We start from the raw sequence: 18619 nt of genomic DNA, 5'->3' as shown, positions 1-18619 counted from the left end.
GTTAAACAAAAGTCTCCACATGCATTTCAAAACGGACCTGCAAGTTGTAAGCTGCCCAGTACACACTCGTAAAGTATACCTCACCCCTAGAGATGAATGGATCAGACTTTCTAAAAAAAATCTTCCATTTTTCCAATCTTAAATTCAGCTTTCCACATTTCCACATCAGTTTGCAAACCTTTTTGTTAAATCCTCATGAAAATTCACCAACATATTAGTGTGAATTTATCCTAATATACAGCTTGTTGCAAGCAGTTGTGCCTATTATGATATATTTTTGTACTTTCACTATCATGTGCGTTTTTCTGCAACACTTCCCTCTAACATTATGCACGTTTGTTCGCATTATCTGGCTGAAGAACCATGTCAAAAAATACAGCTGCATTTCAACTCACATATACTTTTGGGAAGCTTGTATTAGGTATGTTCAGATTACAGTGCAAACCAAACCAAATTTATCCACCATCCCAACCCATTCCCTGGGACTAACACAGAAAGCTGCCTTATCCCAAGTCTAGCTTCGTATTGTCAACACTGACTTCCAGTGGCTCTCTAGGGTTGCAGGTATGAGTCTCTCACTTCCCTACCTGGATGATAGTCCAGAGAGAAGAAGACTAGATGGACTTTAGATGCATTTGCTTGTCTTTTCTTCTAAATCTGTATCCTCAACCTGGGAACTTTTGCACACGAAGCAGATGCTCTACTACCCAGCCCACCAACCCCTGCCTGGAGAAACATACCTATTTTAGCCAAGGAAGCCAACATGATCCACAGGGTAATCTCAAAGGGCACTTGGACATGCTGATAGTCTAGAGAGAAGAAGACTGCGTGGGCTTTAGACTCATTCGCTTGGCTTGTCTCCAAATCCATATCTTCAAGAGACTCCATCATCGTGGAACTCTGGAAGGCAGCAGCTACTGGCAGAGAGAGGAGGACAGAGGCAGAGGATCCCAGAAGCCAAAGTCCTGGCATGGCCTCCCATCCAAGGATCAGAGCCTCCATCTGCCAGTTGGAGTTCTCACTGTCAGGGGAAGTGCCAAGCTGGCTGGCTGGCAAGCATCTGGCTGGCTGGCTGGCTGGCTGGCTGGCTGGTGCCCAGCTCTTTTGCTGCTTCTGCCTGAGCGTTCTGGAGGCTGCTCTACTTAATGCACCCTGCTGCATGCTGTAAATTATATGGATGGGTGTGCAAGGGGAAGAGCCACTGCTGGAGCAGGGAGTGAGGGGAGAAAGAGACCCAGCAGCAACTACCTACGTCACTTGGAAAATGCATTTTCCACTTAGCCAGATCAAGACATTCTGAACTATGCTGCCTAACCTAAGCAATCCTTCTAACTTTGCAAAATAAAAACAAGCCAAATAAGGCATATAAACCCAGGTTGCAAAGCAGGCCAGCCTAATGTGAACCAATTCATAGAGGGTGGTCCATTAGGGGAACATGGGACACTGTCCCACTAACCTCAATCTACGCTCAGCTAGCTCCTACCTACCTGTCTATCTTCCTGTTTTCAACCAGTTCAGTGTTGCCTGTCAGCTTCCTCCTCCTCTTTCTTAGTGTGGCCCTTGCAGAACTCATCAGGAAAGAAGAGGATGAGGACAAAATGTGAATTAGCTATCTCTGTCTGTCACTGGCTCTGGATACACCTACTCTTGGTCTCCTTGCCTTCCACCCTACCAGTCATCACTAGTCACAGTGTTGAAGGAGGCCTCATAGGCCTTCTAGCCCAACAACCTGAGGGGAAGTTTCAGCAATGCCAGATGTAGGACAGTACAGGCAGTTCCCTTGCACTGGGTGCTGAGCCCAGGGGGTGCACAATCAAAAAGATCCATAACTGAGAAAAACCATTTTGGGGCACCCAGTTTTGGCCTCACTGAGAGCACCATATTACCAAAGATGACCAAAGTCTGTTCCTGACTCCAAAAAATTGGTTCCGTGGTGAAACTGTTCTTACTAATCATTCATTTTTCCTAAAGTTCAGTTGAAATCTACTTTCCTATTACTGAAGTCAATTTGTTTGTTCATTTAAGAGGATCTATACATGCTGCCTACTACCTAAAGTTCTCAACACAGCTTACAATACATTTAAAACACAATAAGATAATTAGACAATAGCCATCGCAGCAGATCCAAGATATTTATCTATACATACACAAATACCTGCATGTATACATATTTGTGTGTGTGTTCCCATAAGATTCTTCTCATAGTCCAAGCAAAGCAATATGTTCCTGGGCAAAGGGGTCAGTTTAGGGGCAATGTAGTCATAGTAGAGCTTCCCTGACAAAAGCACAGGTTTTGTAACTCAGCATGTGTATCTGAATTCCTGAACTGAGCCATCAATGTGTGTCTGGCTCTCTGCAAAGAAGAAGAAGAAGAAGAAGAAGAAGAAGAAGAAGAAGAAGAAGAAGAAGAAGAAGAAGAAGAAGAAGAAGAAGAAGAAGAAGAAGAAGAAGAATAGTAGTAGTAGTAGTAGTAGTAGTAGTTTGGATTTGATATCCCGCTTTATTGACTCTCACATCACATCCATCACTACCCAAAGGAGTCTCAAAGCGGCTAACATTCTCCTTTCCCTTCCTCCCCCACAACAAACACTCTGTGAGGTGAGTGGGGCTGAGAGACTTCAAGAAGTGTGACTAGCCCAAGCTCACCCAGCAGCTGCATGTGGAGGAGCGGAGACGCAAACCCGGTTCCCCAGATTACGAGTCCACCGCTCTTAGCCACTACACCACACTAGCTCTCTTACACTACACTGGCTCTTAGGAGTTCAAATGAAAATTTTCAGGTGGGCAGGTGGAGCCTACCATACGCCACTATACACATTGTGCAGCTGAGTCTCCTGGCCTTAGAACTGACTATTGGAGTAGCTCAGTGTTCCTCCCACACAGGCCAAGCACTTCCTCCCAGGGTGGCTGCTGATGTCTCTCATAGATCCTGGCCTTGGTGACAGATGCAGAAGGTGCCGGGGGAGCAAAGCCTCCCAGAGATGTTACAAGCCTCTCCTTGTCCTGCCCTGTTGGGGTGGCAGAGAACAAGCTGTTGATTTTCATGCAGTGGCACCATCAGGAAGGGAAGTGTTCAGTTGTGGGTGAACATATCAGACGACACAGCGATTCTTCAAACAGCTCTTGTTTATTCACAGGCCAGAAGAAAACTGAACTGAAGGGTTCAGCCAACCTGTTTATATAGAGCTCTACTACAACGCAACAGTGACAACTTTCTGTAACTATCCAATCACTGAATGTCATTTTCAATTCCTTATTTGCATATTTGGACCTGAGTGAAAACTATCTACAGTATCCCCTGCTGGCCCAGGGTGAGAACTTCAGTACATAACAGGAAGTGTGCAGAGAGTCCCAAATGCAACAAGGCCAGCTTATATTTTGAAGTAAATGAAGCAATGTAGATTCATTCCTCCCATCTCCCAACCTTCTGCATATGCACCTCAATTTCATATCCGTTATTGTTTGAAATATTGATCCTGCCATAAGCTTTTGTAGACTAACTGCCCACTTTCCCAGAAGCAGGAAGTAAGGCAGTGTGTGTGTGTGGGGGGGGTATCCACACATACCTTTTGCCCCATACTTTCTAGGTGATTTAAACCGCTTTCGTCGTTGTTGCCCCAGCACTTTCCACGCAAAGAGCAACACTTTAATGCTGAATCAAAACAAACAACAATTTGGGTTTTCTGCAGATTGCTGTTTGCAGCAGTAAAAAGCAGCTTTCAGAGGGAAAGCACCAGGGCACAGTGGCGTAGCGAGGGTTGTCAGCACCCGGAGCAAGGCAAGTAATTTGCGCCCCCTAACCCGTGGATTTGCGCCCCCTAACCCGTGGATTTGCGCCCCCTAACCCTAACCCCCAGATGTTGCGCCCGGTGCAGCAAGCACCCCCTGCACCCCCCACGCTACGCCACTGCCAGGGCAAAGCAAAAAGTGCTTGGACACAGCGCTTTAAAGCCTGAGCCTAGAAACACTGCACAGAGGGAAGTCTGGATGAGCCCTGTGTGTATGAAACTCAGGTTTAATACTTCAGGCGTCTGATGAAGTGGGCAAGGACCCACAAAAGTTCATACCATGATCCATTTGCTAGCCTTTATATTGTACCGCCAGACTCTTTCCTGTTCCTTCAGATACAGAAATTCCCTGTATAAAGGACACAGGGCCACCCTACACATTTTGGGAGGCAGGGAGCACAATTGCTGATATTATCAGGTATATTAATGATGTGAAGCCCTATGTAGTGCACAGGGCTCTACTTGGTGCACTGGCTGGAATTTGAAAGGGCACTGCTAATTAAAACGTGGAAGCCCAAGGCTAATACAGCTGGGTGAAAATCAATGGCCCACTTTGGCTCCAGCTTCCTAAATGACACCAGACCTGAACTAAGGGCAAATTAGTGATCTATTTATTTCTCTTCTAATTCAAATCAAGAGAGGGGAGGGGGTCCAAAACTGCTTGTCAACACCAGCAAAACACAACCCCCTTTCTGATGCCATTTTTAGCACACAGCAAGGGTGCAAGGAGAAGTCCTCCTGAAGGATTACAGTATTACATTCAGCAGCACCTTGGCCATCAAAGAGCCAAACAACCTTTTTCCCTGCAGCTTTTTATAGAGATGCATTAGTCATGGGCACTCTTGCCTAGACGATTCTTTATTGAATGAACACTGGTGGTGGTGGGCTATCTGGGCTGGTCCGAGCGTTATACAGAGTGAGGCAGCCACCTCAATCGGCTGCAGAAAAGGAGAGAGAGAGGGTTGTTTTGTTTAATTCTTTTGCTTTTCTCTGAAATCTTTAAACTGTTAATAAATATTATGTTTAAAAAAAAGGAAGGAAGGAAGGAAGGAAGGAAGGAAGGAAGGAAGGAAGGAAGGAAGGAAGGAAGGAAGGGGGGAGAGAGAGGGGGGGAGGAGGGATGGAGACGGGATAGTGGTCTGTGTGCAACAGAGAGCTGAGAAAAGGAGGAAGGTGGGGGAGGAGGGGCAAAGGGTGTGAAGGGGAAAATGTGGGTTCAGCAGCAGGAAAAAAAAGAGAGAAGGGAGGAGGAGTCTTGTGAATGGGGCTGATGATAAAAACTGGTGCATGAAAGAGCCTGGGGAATAGGAGGGGTGGAGGCATCATAATTGTGCTGGTGGTGAAAAGGCAGCTTAATAGTTGTGATGCAATGGGGGGAGGAAGTAGGTGCAGGAGGTAACCATTGGGGCTGCACACAAGGAGAGGGGAGGCAAGGATATGGTGGTGAAGGTGAAAACGGGTTCAGAGTGGGGCTGCAGAACAGAAGAGAGAAGTGGCTTCAGAAATGGGGTTGGGAAAGTGGAAAGCAAGCTTAGGAGCTGCATAAGATGGGAAGGGAAACTCTGGGGGTTAATGGGGGGGAATGGCAGGGGGTGGGGGGTGGAGTGAGAAAGGGCTCAGCTGCTATTATAACATATTTGTGAGCTATGTTTCCTCCCATATTTTCCTCTCCTCCAAAAGGATGAACTGGATTCTCCAAAAGGAAGGAGGGCTAAAAGGAAAAGCTGTGTAATGGTCTGGAACCATTTATTTTTAATCAATAGCCATTTGATCAATGTGGTGCATAAAAGGGTAGAACAGGGAAGCTGTAAACCGGGACAAAATATGAATTACAGTATCATAATGGAGTGCTGTTGTTGTTAATTAAACATGTAATTATGTTATTTGTAAATGCATCTACAAAGTGTATTGTCAACAATAGCAAATAAAAGAGAAGGAAATAGTATATTAGCTAGCGTTAATATATCATATTAACAATACTATCAATAGAGAAAGAAAAACAGAGGAGAGGAGTAACAAACAGATCATTGTTAGTGTTGCGCCTGTTGCTATTAAGATTGATATAGATGCCTTTCCAAAAATAACCCTCACTTTTTAAACTTATTTGTTTTTAAATGATATTTGTATGCAGCCACATAACATTCTCTTCCAAACACGACAACGTTAAAATTACAATATGCAGTGAATCAAATCAACAGCAGGTCATGCAAGGCAGCAAAAAGCCTGCCTTTCATTGAAACAGAGACAGGAGAGACAGTTTACAGCTCAGATTAAAACTACTCTAAGCCACAAGTAGTACATTAGTCCAAGTAACGTTTATTTGTTTATTCAACATATTTGTTTCCTGCCTTTCAGGCCAGTGTCCACACCTGGCACCCTTTTCTCCAGAACAGCCAGCTGGATCAGGCCCATCTTACAACAGCAGACCAGATACCTGTGGGAAGCCAAAAAAAGGGCCTAAATGTAACCCCACTCTCCCCTCTTGTGATCCCCAGCAACTGATAAAGGTAAAGGTAAAGGGACCCCTGACCATTAGGTCCAGTCGTGGCCGACTCTGGGGTTGTGGTGCTCATTTCGCTTTACTGGCCGAGGAAGCCAGCGTGCAGCTTCCGGGTCATGTGGCCAGCATGACTAAGCTGCTTCTGGAGAACCAGAGCAGCGCACGGAAACGCCGTTTACCTTCCCGCCGCAGCGGTACCTATTTATCTACTTGCACTTTGACGTGCTTTCGAACTGCTAGGTTGGCAGGAGCTGGGACCAAACAACGGGAGCTCACACCGTTGCGGGAATTCGAACTGCTGAGCTTCTGATCGGCAAGTCCTAGGCTCTGTAGTTTAACCCACAGCGCCACCCGCGTCCCGATATTCAGATATGTGATATTCAGAGGCATACTCCCTGCAGCAGCAAAGGTAGAAATATAGCCATTCCTGCTACTTGCTAGGGATAGTTTTATCCTTTGAGAATTTGTCTAATCTTCGTAAGAACACAAGAATAGCTCTGCAGAAGAGCCCTGCCAAAGGCCCATCTAATTCAACTTTTTGCAGTGACCAACCAAGATGCCTCTTCTGCAGGGCCAGAAAGCCTCTGCTCAACCCAGGCATGCGAGAGGAGAAGGAACACATGAGTTCATTGTTTGTAGCTGTTTAAAGTAAACACAGTTAGTTGGAGTGGCAGTGTTTCGTCTCAGCCAGGCTCAGATGCTCTATTCTCAGCTGCTGCCAATCAAACCAACACACATCATTAAAAGGAAGATTGCCAAATCCTTGTCTTCCCCACTGCGTAGCTCTGGTTAGGGACTTCTCCCTGTGATGTCAAGCTTCCTCTCTCAGAGTCTGGTTTCCCCACAGCCTACACACTCCTGCCTCTAAGATGGTAACAAACAACACTGAGAGCTTGATTTGCATCCGTTCTTCAAGGCACTTATTCGGGGATGTTATGTGCTGTCACAGAAAATGTAAACATTCCATACTGCACCATGTAATTTTAATCAGAGAGCTCATTGTCAGCACTGTTTACCAATGTTTGTGCACTCAGTCGGTCTGTTTAATATAAATACAATTAGGTATGCAAACGAGTCCCTCACTTGCATCTTATAGGATGTGCCTAAGCTCCTCTGTAAAGAGAGTCCCAGTGTCAGTTGCACAGCACATAATTATCTAAATGAGATCACTGCCATGCCACCAGATGACTGCTGATTTAGGCAGCTTTGAAAGGAATTAGACGTATTGATGGAGCTCAAGTCTATTGACAGCTATTTTTTTATTACCATTATCTATATCATTATCTGATACGGGGGTGGGGATTCTCAGGCCTTGGCACTGAATGTGGTCTACCAAGTCTCTCTATCTGGCCCTTGGGGGTTGTTTGTAGGCCACATGCACCCTCCCCAGCCCCAGCCCTCATTGCTTTGCACCTTCTTTTTATTTACTAATTTTATCTGTTTGTTTATTATTGCATTTATTTCCCACCCTTTCTCCCAAGGAGCTCAATGTAGTGTACATTGTTTAATCCCCACAACAACCCTGTGAGGTAGGTTATGCTGAGAGGCAGTGTTACTAACCCAAGGTCACCCTATGAACTTCGTTATCAAGTTGGGATTGAACCCTAGTCTCCCAGCCCCTAGTCCAATACCACAGCAAACTTCACTGGCTTTTGCTCTGCTGGAATGTGACCTTGAATCTTGATCATGCTTCTTGCTTGCTGGATGGAAGACAGAGACCCTTGCCTATTTTAGCGTCTGCTCCCACCCACCACTGGCATGTGGCCCCCAGAAGGTTGTCCAGAAGGGAATGTGGCCCTTAAAATCCTCCTACTGCTCCAAAAAGCTGAAGCATGGTTTTTGTGCTCCTTCCCACAATTTCATCCTGTCTAACGCCGCTTTGAGGCAGGCTAGGCTGAGAAACTGACTCAAGGTCAGCAAGAAAGCTTCATGGCTGATCAGGGTTTCAAGCCTGGGCTTCCACTGTCCTTGTACAACACTCATAATCACTGCCCCACACTGGCGATTGGCCCTCACAGGTAAATGGAGCTTCCAGGATCAGACGCAGACCCTGGTTGCTAGAAGCTGGGGACAAACAATGGAGGAGATTGTTGTGCCATTGTATGTGAGCTTCCCAGAGAGGTATCTGACTGGCCACTGTTGGAAATTTGATGGACCTTTGCACTGATCGAATAAGGGTCTTTGGTAGCAGTGTGGTGCTCTGGTCTGTTTGTTTAGAAGACACACACAATCACACGCACAAACTATCATTCAGAGGTTGCAGAACAGCTTGTGCATGTGGTAGAGAAACTGAAGGTTTTTTCTCTCTTGTGACAAAACTCAGGACCAGCAAATAAAATTGAATACAGTATTGGAAAATTCAGGGCAGATCAATAGCTGAATGTGTACCTGAATTCCTTTTTGGACATATTGGACTTGGACTAGAAGTAGGTCCTTTTTAAAATGAACTCTCCAAGCTCTGGGCAGGACTGGAACTAATGGAATTTAGATCCTAGCTGGTATGTATATTGCCTTCCTTTTGGGAGAAAAAAACACTGAAATAAAAGGGGATGGAATTTCTTTTGGATTGTCGTTGGCTGCCCTCTTGTGTTTCAAAACCACATCTGCTTCTGCAAAATAAATGGGGTTGTTCACAAGAGTGTGCTTTATTTTAAATTGCAGACCACTTGAAATTTGCTGGGGGACAGAACAAATCACTTAAGGAACTTTTTTGCTAAGCAAATCAAGCACATACATAATACATTTTAGCAACACCACCAGCACCAGCCTGCTGCAGTTATTATGCTAATCACCAGTGCTTTTTTCTAGGGGACACACAGGGGTATGCATACCCCTAAACATTTTGTGAATCTTTGTACTTTTGTCCATTTACTATATTTATTTTTCCCAATTTGAACTATAAAATGGTGATTTTCTTGAGTCACCCCTAAACATTTTTTTAGAAAAAAAGCACTGGTAAAAAAGCACTTGTCCTAAGGCAAGATCTTTGTTAGCTCGTTCGATAATCTATACCTGATCAAAATGGCCTTGCACTGTGTCATTTAAAAAACAAAACAAGGCAGGGCCAAGTATAGATGTTCTTGACTGTTCCACAGTTTCCCCCTTCCATGGAGTATACTCTGCAAATCTCAGTGCTAAGGGGGGAAATAGTGGCAACCTGCATAAGCAGGTTGGCTGAATGCAGTAAAGAAGAAGAAGAAGAAGAAGAAGAAGAAGAAGAAGAAGAAGAAGAAGAAGAAGAAGAAGAAGAAGAAAATTATATCCTGCCCTCCCCAGCCGAAGCCGGGCTCAGAGCAGCTAACAACAGTAAAGTAATACAGCATTCTAAAATCAATTCATTCTAAAATCAGTTCAAATCAAATTAATGGCAACCATTGGGCTAAAGTTCTGTGCGGATTACCAAAAGAGTGGGTCAGGCTGTGCCTTGGCCAAAGGCCTGGTGGAACAGCTCTGTCTTGCAGGCCCTGTATAAAGATGTCAAAGCCCGCAGGGCCCTAGTTTCTTGTGACAGAGCATTCCACCAGATCGGAGCCACAGCCGAAAAAGTCCTGGCTCTGGTTGAGGCCAGCCTAACCTTCCTGTGGCCCTGGACCTCCAAGATGTTTTTGTTTGAAGACCATAAGGTACTCTGTGGGACATAGCAGGAGAGGAGGTCCCGTAGGTATGAGGGTCCTAGGCCGTATAGGGCTTTAAAGGTTAAAACCAGCACCTTAAACCTGATCCTGTACTCCACCGGGAGCCAGTACAGCTGGTATAGCACTGGGTAAATGTGATCCCGCAGTGAGGACCCTGTAAGGAGTCTCGCCACGGCATTTTGCACCTGCTGGACCTTCTAGGTCAGTCTCAAGGGCAGCCCCACGTAGAGTGAGTTACAATAATCCAGTCTGGAGGTGACCGTCGTGTGGATCACAGTGGCTAGGTCAGGGCGAGAGAGGTAAGGAACCAACTGCTTAGCTTGGTGGAGATGAAAACATGCCACCTTTGTTATAGCTGCAATCTGCACCTCCATGGAAAGGGAGGTGTCGAAGATTACACCCAAACTCTTGACGAACAGTGCTCGCACTAATTGCGCCCCCGCAAGAGATGGGAGTTGCCCCCCCAATCCCATATCGTCCAGGCCCAGCCAAAGGACCTCTGTCTTCAAAGGATTTAACTTCAACCGGCTCCTACGTAACTATCCAGCCACAGCTTCCAAACATCTGATCAGTGTGTCTGGGGCCGAGTCAGGATGGCTATCCATCAACAGATAGAGTTGGGTGTCATCAGCATACTGATGGCAACCCAGCCCAAAACTCCGGACAAGCTGGGCGAGGGGCCGCATAAAGATGTTGAAAAGCATCGAGAAGAATGTCGCACCCTGCGGCACTCCACACACCAAAGGGTGGCACAATGACAATTCCCCCCCAAGTGCCACCCTCTGTCCCCGACCAGAGAGAAACGAGCGCAGCCATTGAAGGACTGTGCCCTGGATCCCCACATCAGCGAGGCAGTGGTCCAGGAGTCCATGTCGAAGGCTGCTGACAGGTCTAAAAGAATCAGCAGCCCTGACCCGCCTCGATCCAGCTGCCTATGGAGATCATCTGTTAGGGTGACTAGAGCCATCTTGTTCCCATGACCAGAGCAGAAGCCAGATTGGAATGGATCCAGAGCTGCATCATAGAATTAAATATTGTGTCTTGTTATTATATGTTGGAGTTAAGGCTTTACCCTTTAGCTTGTTTTTGTGGTTGCTTTCATTTTCCTATGTTATTCTCTATTAGACTGCTCACCAGTAAACCAGTGGTGTGTGCTCGGTGGACTAGGGGGAGCAGGCAAGTCCCCTAAATGTTCCCAGTAAATTAGAGTATTAAAGTATGAAAGCTTCTGGCCGGCTTAGAGAGGGTGTTCTGGAGGAGAGGGTGAGATTTGTGTGTCAGATTGGAGATATTTAAATTCAAAATTGGGACCTGACCTGGGACAACGCTATAAGGTGGCAAGAACCATGGATGCAGCAGTGAGATATTTGCAATACTTGCATCTTGAAAACCAAGGCTCTCAAAATGAGTCTATAAACCAAGTGCACAGACCTTAACAGAAGCACAGAGAGTTGGAGTGGTGTTGTCATTGTGGAATGCATTCATCCTCTATAGACACAAAATGTCCCAATGATAGAAATGCAGGAAAACTGGGCATTTAGCAAGAGAGCTATCTGGTTGCACAATCAAGGCAGATATTTGGTTGCACAACCAAGTCAGGGCAAGAGTCAGGCAAGAAAACAAAAATCCTATCATTTATAGGAGGAAGGGGGAAAGGAAGCACATGAGGAGGTCCACACTGTTTACTGTGTAAAGGAAAAAATAGTGGAGCCTTATAAAATAGTTGTTTTGTCCAATAATCATCTAGTAGCCATAGAAATAGATATGGGGACTTCTGTTACACTCATCAATGGAGAGATCAACAAGACAGAGGAGGCCCAAGTTCATTAGCCATGACAATAGCGAAATTAAGGACTTAAACCAGAGAAAATTTCCCAGTCCTAGGATTGGTAGTAATTCCAGCCACAAAGGACGGCATAAGGTAGTAACCTCCTGGTCTACTTTATAAGGGACCATCCACCTCTATTTGGAGCATGAACCACTTTGTGAGGTCTGCCTGAAAAGCGATATACAAATACCTTAAGTAAGTAAATAAATCTCAGTCAGACTGGCAATCTAGAAGGAAACAAGGGTCAATGGATTTATTGAGGCTTACTCTGAAGATGATATTTTGTATCATCTACCTGCTAAAGTCCATTTAATCAATATTTTGAGTGAAGAAATTAATAAAACAAAACTTTTTTTAACCTACTTTTCTTCTATAACTTGTGACCCTTAAAAGTGGTTTCTTGGTTATTGAATCAGTCCTTATGGAACTTCCATTCTCTCTTTAACATGCTCAACATTCTTTCATCCATTAAGATCAGGAATTATTCGACTTTGCAGTTCTTGTACTGTATGTTTCTTAAAATTCTCCTAAACCTGTGCTAAAAACTTTATAAGGATCTATGGTCCTCCCCTTTAAATCATATGGCCAGAAATGCATCATCCAGCCATAGATCAATTTTTTGGATCATGATGTGTGTGTGTGTGTTATGCCAAAATCACAATGCGGGGGAAACTGTGGAGCCAGCCAATGTCTCCATCTTTATTTCAGATGATGTAATATATTGGTATATCACAATGTTTAGCTGGTGATATACTGCGAAGTTGAAAACCAGATATCGCCTAGCTAGCCCTACCAGGTAAGCAAGGTGCCAGGTTTGGGGAAGGAGGAGCAGAGGATCTGGTCCTCCTGTCTTCTCCCTAAAGCTGGGCAAGCGCTTACACGGCTTTGGACAGGAAGGCTCTCCCTCAGCACAGTGCCCTGGTCATGCTGCCCTAAATTCACCTCTGCTATCACTAACCTACAACACTTCCCAGCAGCTGTTTTGTCACAGTGCCCAGAAAGATTACATCCTCACTAAATAATGCCAATGGAGAAAAAGGTTTGCATTTCAAGAGCAGAAAAGCTCTATAAAAAGGATTTCCACAGTGACAAGAATATGGCATGTCAAAATCAGCTATGGAAAGGAGAAGTCCCGGTTTGTTTCTGTTCCTCTGCTTTTCTGTAAAGATCACAAGACCTTAAGCAGTCCAATTGTTCCATAAATATATATTTGAACATGTCATGATGGGGAAGTGTGCATATTTCAGGATTTATTTATATGTAAGCACATTGGGGCTTCTTGGGAAAGTTCCATTATGACTTTCCATAACACAAATGAATTGAAAACTGGCAGCAATGACTGCTTCCAAAGTCCACCTAGAATCATCTCCCTCAAATCCAGATGCCCTAAGCAAGACTGTTTTTAAAACCTACTGGACTGAAATCACATCCCTGCCACACACCAAGTAGCTGCAGGAGGAGAGGTTTGCAGAGGACAGAGAAAGATCTGTGAGTAGAAGGGTGTCCTATCTGCCATCCTTAAAACCCCCTGGGAAACTCACCCAATCAACCTGCTGTGGTATCCTTAGTAAAACATTTACATCTAGAAGTAGCTTTATTTGAATGAGCCTTCCTGTGGCACAGCCTCTCAGTCTATAATGATGTGAGTATCCGTAACTGAAGTGAACCAATACTTACCCCTCACATTTACCCCTGCCTCCATCGCCTTCCCCTACTTTTTGTTGTCTTTCCTATGTTGAATTTTAGATTGTAGGTACTTCAGGGCAGAACATGCTTTCTAAACTGGATCATTTGTGGTATAAAAAAAATTACAGGATTTCAGCAGAAAGTTACAAGATATGCACCAGTTGGAAACAAAGCAGTATGTCCTCCCCAAAACTTTTACAGTATTAAAAGTAGGGTTGCATATAACTGCCAAGGTACCATCATGAAAGGGCAAAAAAGGATGTCTGGAAGGGCCCTATAATTATAAATCACTTTCATAGACAGAAGTAACATGCAAACAGGGAATGTTAGAAGCTGGGTTTTATAAGAAATCTCAGTTGGATAACAATAAACGGTATAAAGCAGATGTTTAATAGCACTGAAATTCCATAGCAGCTCACAATCAACCATTAATAGGCTATGCAGAGGTTTTGTTTGAAAACTCCAGTAGTGTAACTAGTTTCTGCTTGTATCACAAGCTCATTTTCAATGGCCAGGGTACAATGGTTGGAGATTCAGCACCAAACAGGCAGTGATTGTCAGCCTGTTGCTGGTTTTGTTGCAAGAGCCCTCTGCTACCTTAAAGGCTAATTTGCTTAAACCAAACAGTATTTACAAATCAACAGTTCTACCATGTATTTCTGTCATGATGCATACTACATCACAGAGGGCTTCCTTCTGCAATGTGGTGTTGAGATTTGTAAATTTGGAGTGCTAAATTCACTGCTGTTTCCACTGCCAGTGTTTTGCAAACCAAGCCGAGCTAAGGAATGGAAAAGAGTTTGTGTTGCTTTGGATGCTTCACCATGTTTTTCATGAGGCAGCTGGAGGTTCACCTCACTGATATTATTCACCAGCATATTCGATGTCAGGAAGTGAGTTAAGGAACTGCACCTGGTCAGCTTTTCTTCCAAAAACTGCTTATAAAGTTCCTGGACTTCTGCCTCCATGTAGTTGTTGAGTATGGAGTTTGAAAGAGGCTGCTTGTGGAAAGTCATGCTTTTCTCCCCAACCTCTTCTCCATGCCAGAACTTGACAGACTTGGATTTCAACACAGGTTCATTTAGAGGTGAATGTCCTAACGGGATATCTTTTGAGAACAAAACAGGGCCAGCAGACAGTCCATCATAGGTCTGGTCCATGATGCAACCTGAATCACACGTATGGTCAGCTATGTGATCTCCTCCGATATGCAGATCAGGATAGTTCTGGTAAAGGCTTTGGCCCGACCAAGATCTATACAAATCCAGCTCGTTTTCACAGTGTTGCTCTTGTCTTGGTATGCACTGAGGAGTTGACTGCGGGATATTGTTGCATCTTCTTGCAGGTGACTTTTGTAGAAAATTCTGCTGGGGAACTTCTTGGCCTCTTTCCTTGTCGCAGCACATCAATGCCACCTTCTCTGCAGACTCATTCTTGGATTCTGTACAAAAGTCTCCGTTTGCATCTGTATCTTTAAACTGTTTTTGCCAGGGGTCTTCTCCAACTTCTCTTAGTGTCTGGGATTGGTGGGTCTTGTCTGGCCATTCCTCTTGGTAGGCAACGTTGATGAGGATGCTTTCTGCTAGCATTCTGGCTGAGAATTGAGGCAGGCTGTCGAATTCGTAGTGTAGATAATATTCCTTTAAAACAAAAAAGTGAGGGGCAGATGAAGTCATTTTGGAAATTAAGACTCATACAACAAAAAATAACATTTAGAACTTACTGGGCTCGACTCCATTACGCTTGTTTATGAAACGACTATCTAAGACATATAGCTCCAGGAGATGTAACAGGGATAATGCTTCTCTAAAACATATGTTTGTACAATGTCCTATATTGATAAAATTTTAGTGGAAGGTAATAGAGACAATCAACACAACTGTACAGAAAAATCTGAAATTTGCAGAGGAAAATATCCTTTTGAATTATATACCCAATACATGGAATTTAACAAAGGGACAATATGCTGCACCCTTACTGCAGCAAAAAGACAGGTATTGGTGAACTGGAAAAAACGAAAATGTGGATCCTTTCCATGATTGGATTAAAGGTATGTGCAAACTCACTATACATGAACAAGTTGCAAACAAACATAGACTTGCCATGGACAAATTTAATGATACTTAGAATTCATTTTTATAAATACCATATTAGGTTGGTTAAGGTCTGGTTAACTACAATATTTTTTTTTTCTTTTTGTAATGTATACAATTTATTTTTCTGTTTTGTTTTGTTTTTTACATGGGTACTATTTCTTCTTCTTCTTCTTTGTGTCTTATCTTACTCTCTGTACTTGTGATTATGTACTTTTTATTTTTCAATAAATAATATAAAATAAATAAACATTTTCCCCAGTCCTGCAGCATGCAGGTGAACTCAAGCAGCAAAATGCTCTACAGCAGCTTTTCCTAACCCACTTGCTTCCTAAATGCTGTTGGGCTCTGATTCACATTACCTCTAAGCTAAGCATTGGCGTGCTGGATGGGGCTGACAATAGCTGCTGTCCAAAAACTTTGGGGCAGGATGCCAGGTTGGAGAACATTGCTTTTCCCCAACTCTTTCTGCCCAGGACAATTGACAGATACCCTCCAGAATTTTCCCTGGGATCTTCTTAACACCCCAGGGGAAACAGCAGTAGACTTCAACTGCATCTTACAATAGTTTACAGCATGACCCTATACATTTGCACTCAGAAGTAAGTCCCACTGAGTTCAATGGGGCTTACTCCCATTAAAGTAGATAAAGGATTGCCGCCTTTATACCCAGCTACTGTTGGTCAAAGGGACGCAGGTGGCGCTGTGGGTTAAACCACAGAGCCTAGGACTTGCTGATCAGAAGGTTGGTGGTTTGAATCCCCTCAACAAGGTAAGCTCCCGTAGCTCGGTCCCTGCTCCTGCCAACCTAGCAGTTCGAACGCACGTCAAAGTGGAAATAGGTAAATAGGTACCGCTCTGGCGGGAAGGTAAACGGTGTTTCCGTGCACTGTTCTGGTTCACCAGAAGTGGCTTAGTCATGCTGGCCACATGACCCAGAAGCTGTACGCCAGCTCCCTCGGCCAATAAAGCGAGATGAGCACCACAACCCCAGAGTCAGTCACGACTGGACCTAATGATCAGGGGTCCCTTTACCTTTACCTTACTGTTGGTCAAGTGTAAACCTTAAAAACAGTGAAGAAAACTAGGGGGAAACCATCAGTGCAAATATCACATCTGCTGTCTTGTCTTATTCACCTTTACCACAGCCTTGCAAGGTAAGTCACAATAGTTCCCTTAAAAAGAAATCGGCTGTGGAAAGTGAGGCCAGAAATATTCAGTTTGCCAAACCACACTGTGGGCTTCTCAAGAAAGGAATGGAAAAAAGGTGGGATATAAAAATATAAGCAACTAAATAAATAAATGAAACGTCAGATTCTGCCCAGTTTCTCATCCATAAATCAAAATACTTTTAAGCCCCATCTACACTATACATATAAATCAGTATCTTGCCACATTAAACAGTCATGGCTTCCCCCAAAGAATCCTGGGAACTGTGGTTTGTTAAGGGAACTGGGAGTTTGTTAAAGCACAACTGTTCCTCTCACAGAACGACAATTCCCAGAGAAGGTTAACTATAAATCCCACTGCCAGGAAACTCTGGGAATTGTAGCTCTGTGAGGGGACTAGTGGTCTCCCAACATCTCTTAGCACACATAACAAACTACAATTCACAGGATTTTTTAAAAGTATGTACCGGTATACATTTTAAAATATGCATACAAAGCCAAAGGGGGAAAAGATTCTCACTGATGAACATAAGAAGCAGAAATCTTAGCTCCAAACTGAATCTTAGCTGCAAATCAAACCAATTCATATTCCTGTGATACAGTTACACATCTACAAAGGAATATGTGTAACTGATTATTAAAAATAATGAAGCAGCACTTATGCTCAAAATTAGAAATGAGCATAGAATCGCAACCTTGAGATGTTGAAAGCTGCCGTCCTAAACACACTTGCACACACACATATGCATCAGCCATTTGCCACTGCAATTTGTGTACAAAAGTACAAACATAAACACAGTTTAGCAGATGAAATTACCAAACTAAATCAAATGGCCAGAGAGTAAAATCCATTGGAAAAGTGGGGACATTCTTCTGAACAGAAGTGTTGCACTGTAAGTACAAGAAATGTTTGGTTTTAAAAAATAATAATAATAGAATAAATAGTGATAAAAGTACACAACATACCTTTGCAGGAAGGCGAGAATTACATGCTCTGTAAAATCAGTAATGTAAACAGAAGCAAAGCTGGAGGCAGAGGATTCCTTAGTCTGTACCTTCTTCAAAGATCCTCTGAGTACTAACTGTCTAGTGAGCTATCCTGTTCCCCTTTTCTTCTAGTGCAGAATGCAACCCTCATGGAAAAAATATGTGATCTAACCTCCAGTGACAACATACCCCAAAGAGGATATGATTATTATTTTTTAATGCAAAGGAGTATTAGGCAACAAGCCAAACAAAACTCATATTCTCCAAGTGACGGTTGCTACTTGAGTAATTTCGTAAGTCCATGGAAATGGGAACCAGACAATAACGAAAGTGAACTTAGTTCATTGCTCTGCTCTGCAAGAAGCTGGACCTGAAAGCCCAGTGTGCAGTACAGTGGTACCTTGGTTCTCAAACTTAATCTGTTCTGGAAGTCTGTTCCAAAACCAAAGCATTCCAAAACCAAGGTGCGCTTTCCCATAGAAAGCAATGCAAAACGATTTAATCCGTTCCAGACTTTTAAAAACAACCCCTAAACCAGCAATTTGACATGAATTTTACTATCTAATGAGACCACTGATCCATAAAATGAAAGCAATAATCAATGTACTGTACTATAAAATAAATAAGACACTATTGTAGATGATTTAAAAAAAATTCTTACCTGCACTGCTGATAGTCATTGTTTGGATGGGGGGCTTTTATCCATTTCCACAGTCACACAATCAATCAGTCAGTCAGTCAGTCAGTCAGTCAGTCAATCAATCAATCAATCAGTAGCTGAACTGGGTTCCACACAGTCACAAAAACAAATTAACCGAAAAAGCCTCAAAAACAAAAATGCAAAATAAATAGCAAAAACAAAAGCGCCAAACTTAATCCATTCTGGAAGTCCGTTTGACTTCTGAAATGTTCAAAAACCAAGGCGCAGCTTCT

At 43.6% G+C, this 18619-nt stretch overlaps 2 protein-coding genes across 3 annotated transcripts in view; both read right to left on the bottom strand.

The window, feature by feature from the left end:
- Positions 1-812, bottom strand: part of LOC309361987 (sodium/hydrogen exchanger 2-like) — a 29765-nt gene extending 28953 nt beyond the window's left edge. Inside the window, exon 1 of the mRNA XM_081897408.1 lies at positions 741-812. Within this exon, the coding sequence (XP_081753534.1) occupies positions 741-765 (25 nt within the window). The 5' untranslated portion in view covers positions 766-812. The remainder of the gene's footprint in view (positions 1-740) is intronic.
- A 12997-nt stretch (positions 813-13809) lies between these two features.
- LOC309362017 (TLR adapter interacting with SLC15A4 on the lysosome-like) lies at positions 13810-18469 on the bottom strand. Of its 2 annotated transcripts, none has more exons than XM_081897490.1 (2): positions 18348-18469; positions 13810-15077 (listed from the first exon to the last, which is right to left on the bottom strand). In XM_081897490.1, exon 2 carries the CDS (start codon positions 15024-15026, stop codon positions 14112-14114), a length of 915 nt encoding a protein of 304 aa, XP_081753616.1. In that variant the 5' UTR covers positions 15027-15077; positions 18348-18469; the 3' UTR covers positions 13810-14111. The 2 variants fall into 2 exon arrangements, with proteins under 2 accessions (XP_081753616.1, XP_081753615.1); XM_081897489.1 differs by lacking the exon at positions 18348-18469 and adding an exon at positions 17666-17915.
- Positions 18470-18619: the final 150 nt, after the last annotated feature.

The sequence above is a fragment of the Podarcis melisellensis genome (genome assembly GCF_964234715.1).
Source record: "Podarcis melisellensis genome assembly, chromosome: Z".
Lineage (NCBI taxonomy): Eukaryota > Metazoa > Chordata > Lepidosauria > Squamata > Lacertidae > Podarcis > Podarcis melisellensis.
This window is presented reverse-complemented; position numbering and strand designations above follow the sequence as displayed.

Coding starts and splice junctions, on each gene's coding strand:
- LOC309362017 (XM_081897490.1), bottom strand. CDS start 15,026: ATGCTAGCAGAAAGCATCCTCATCAACGTTGCCTACCAAGAGGAATGG.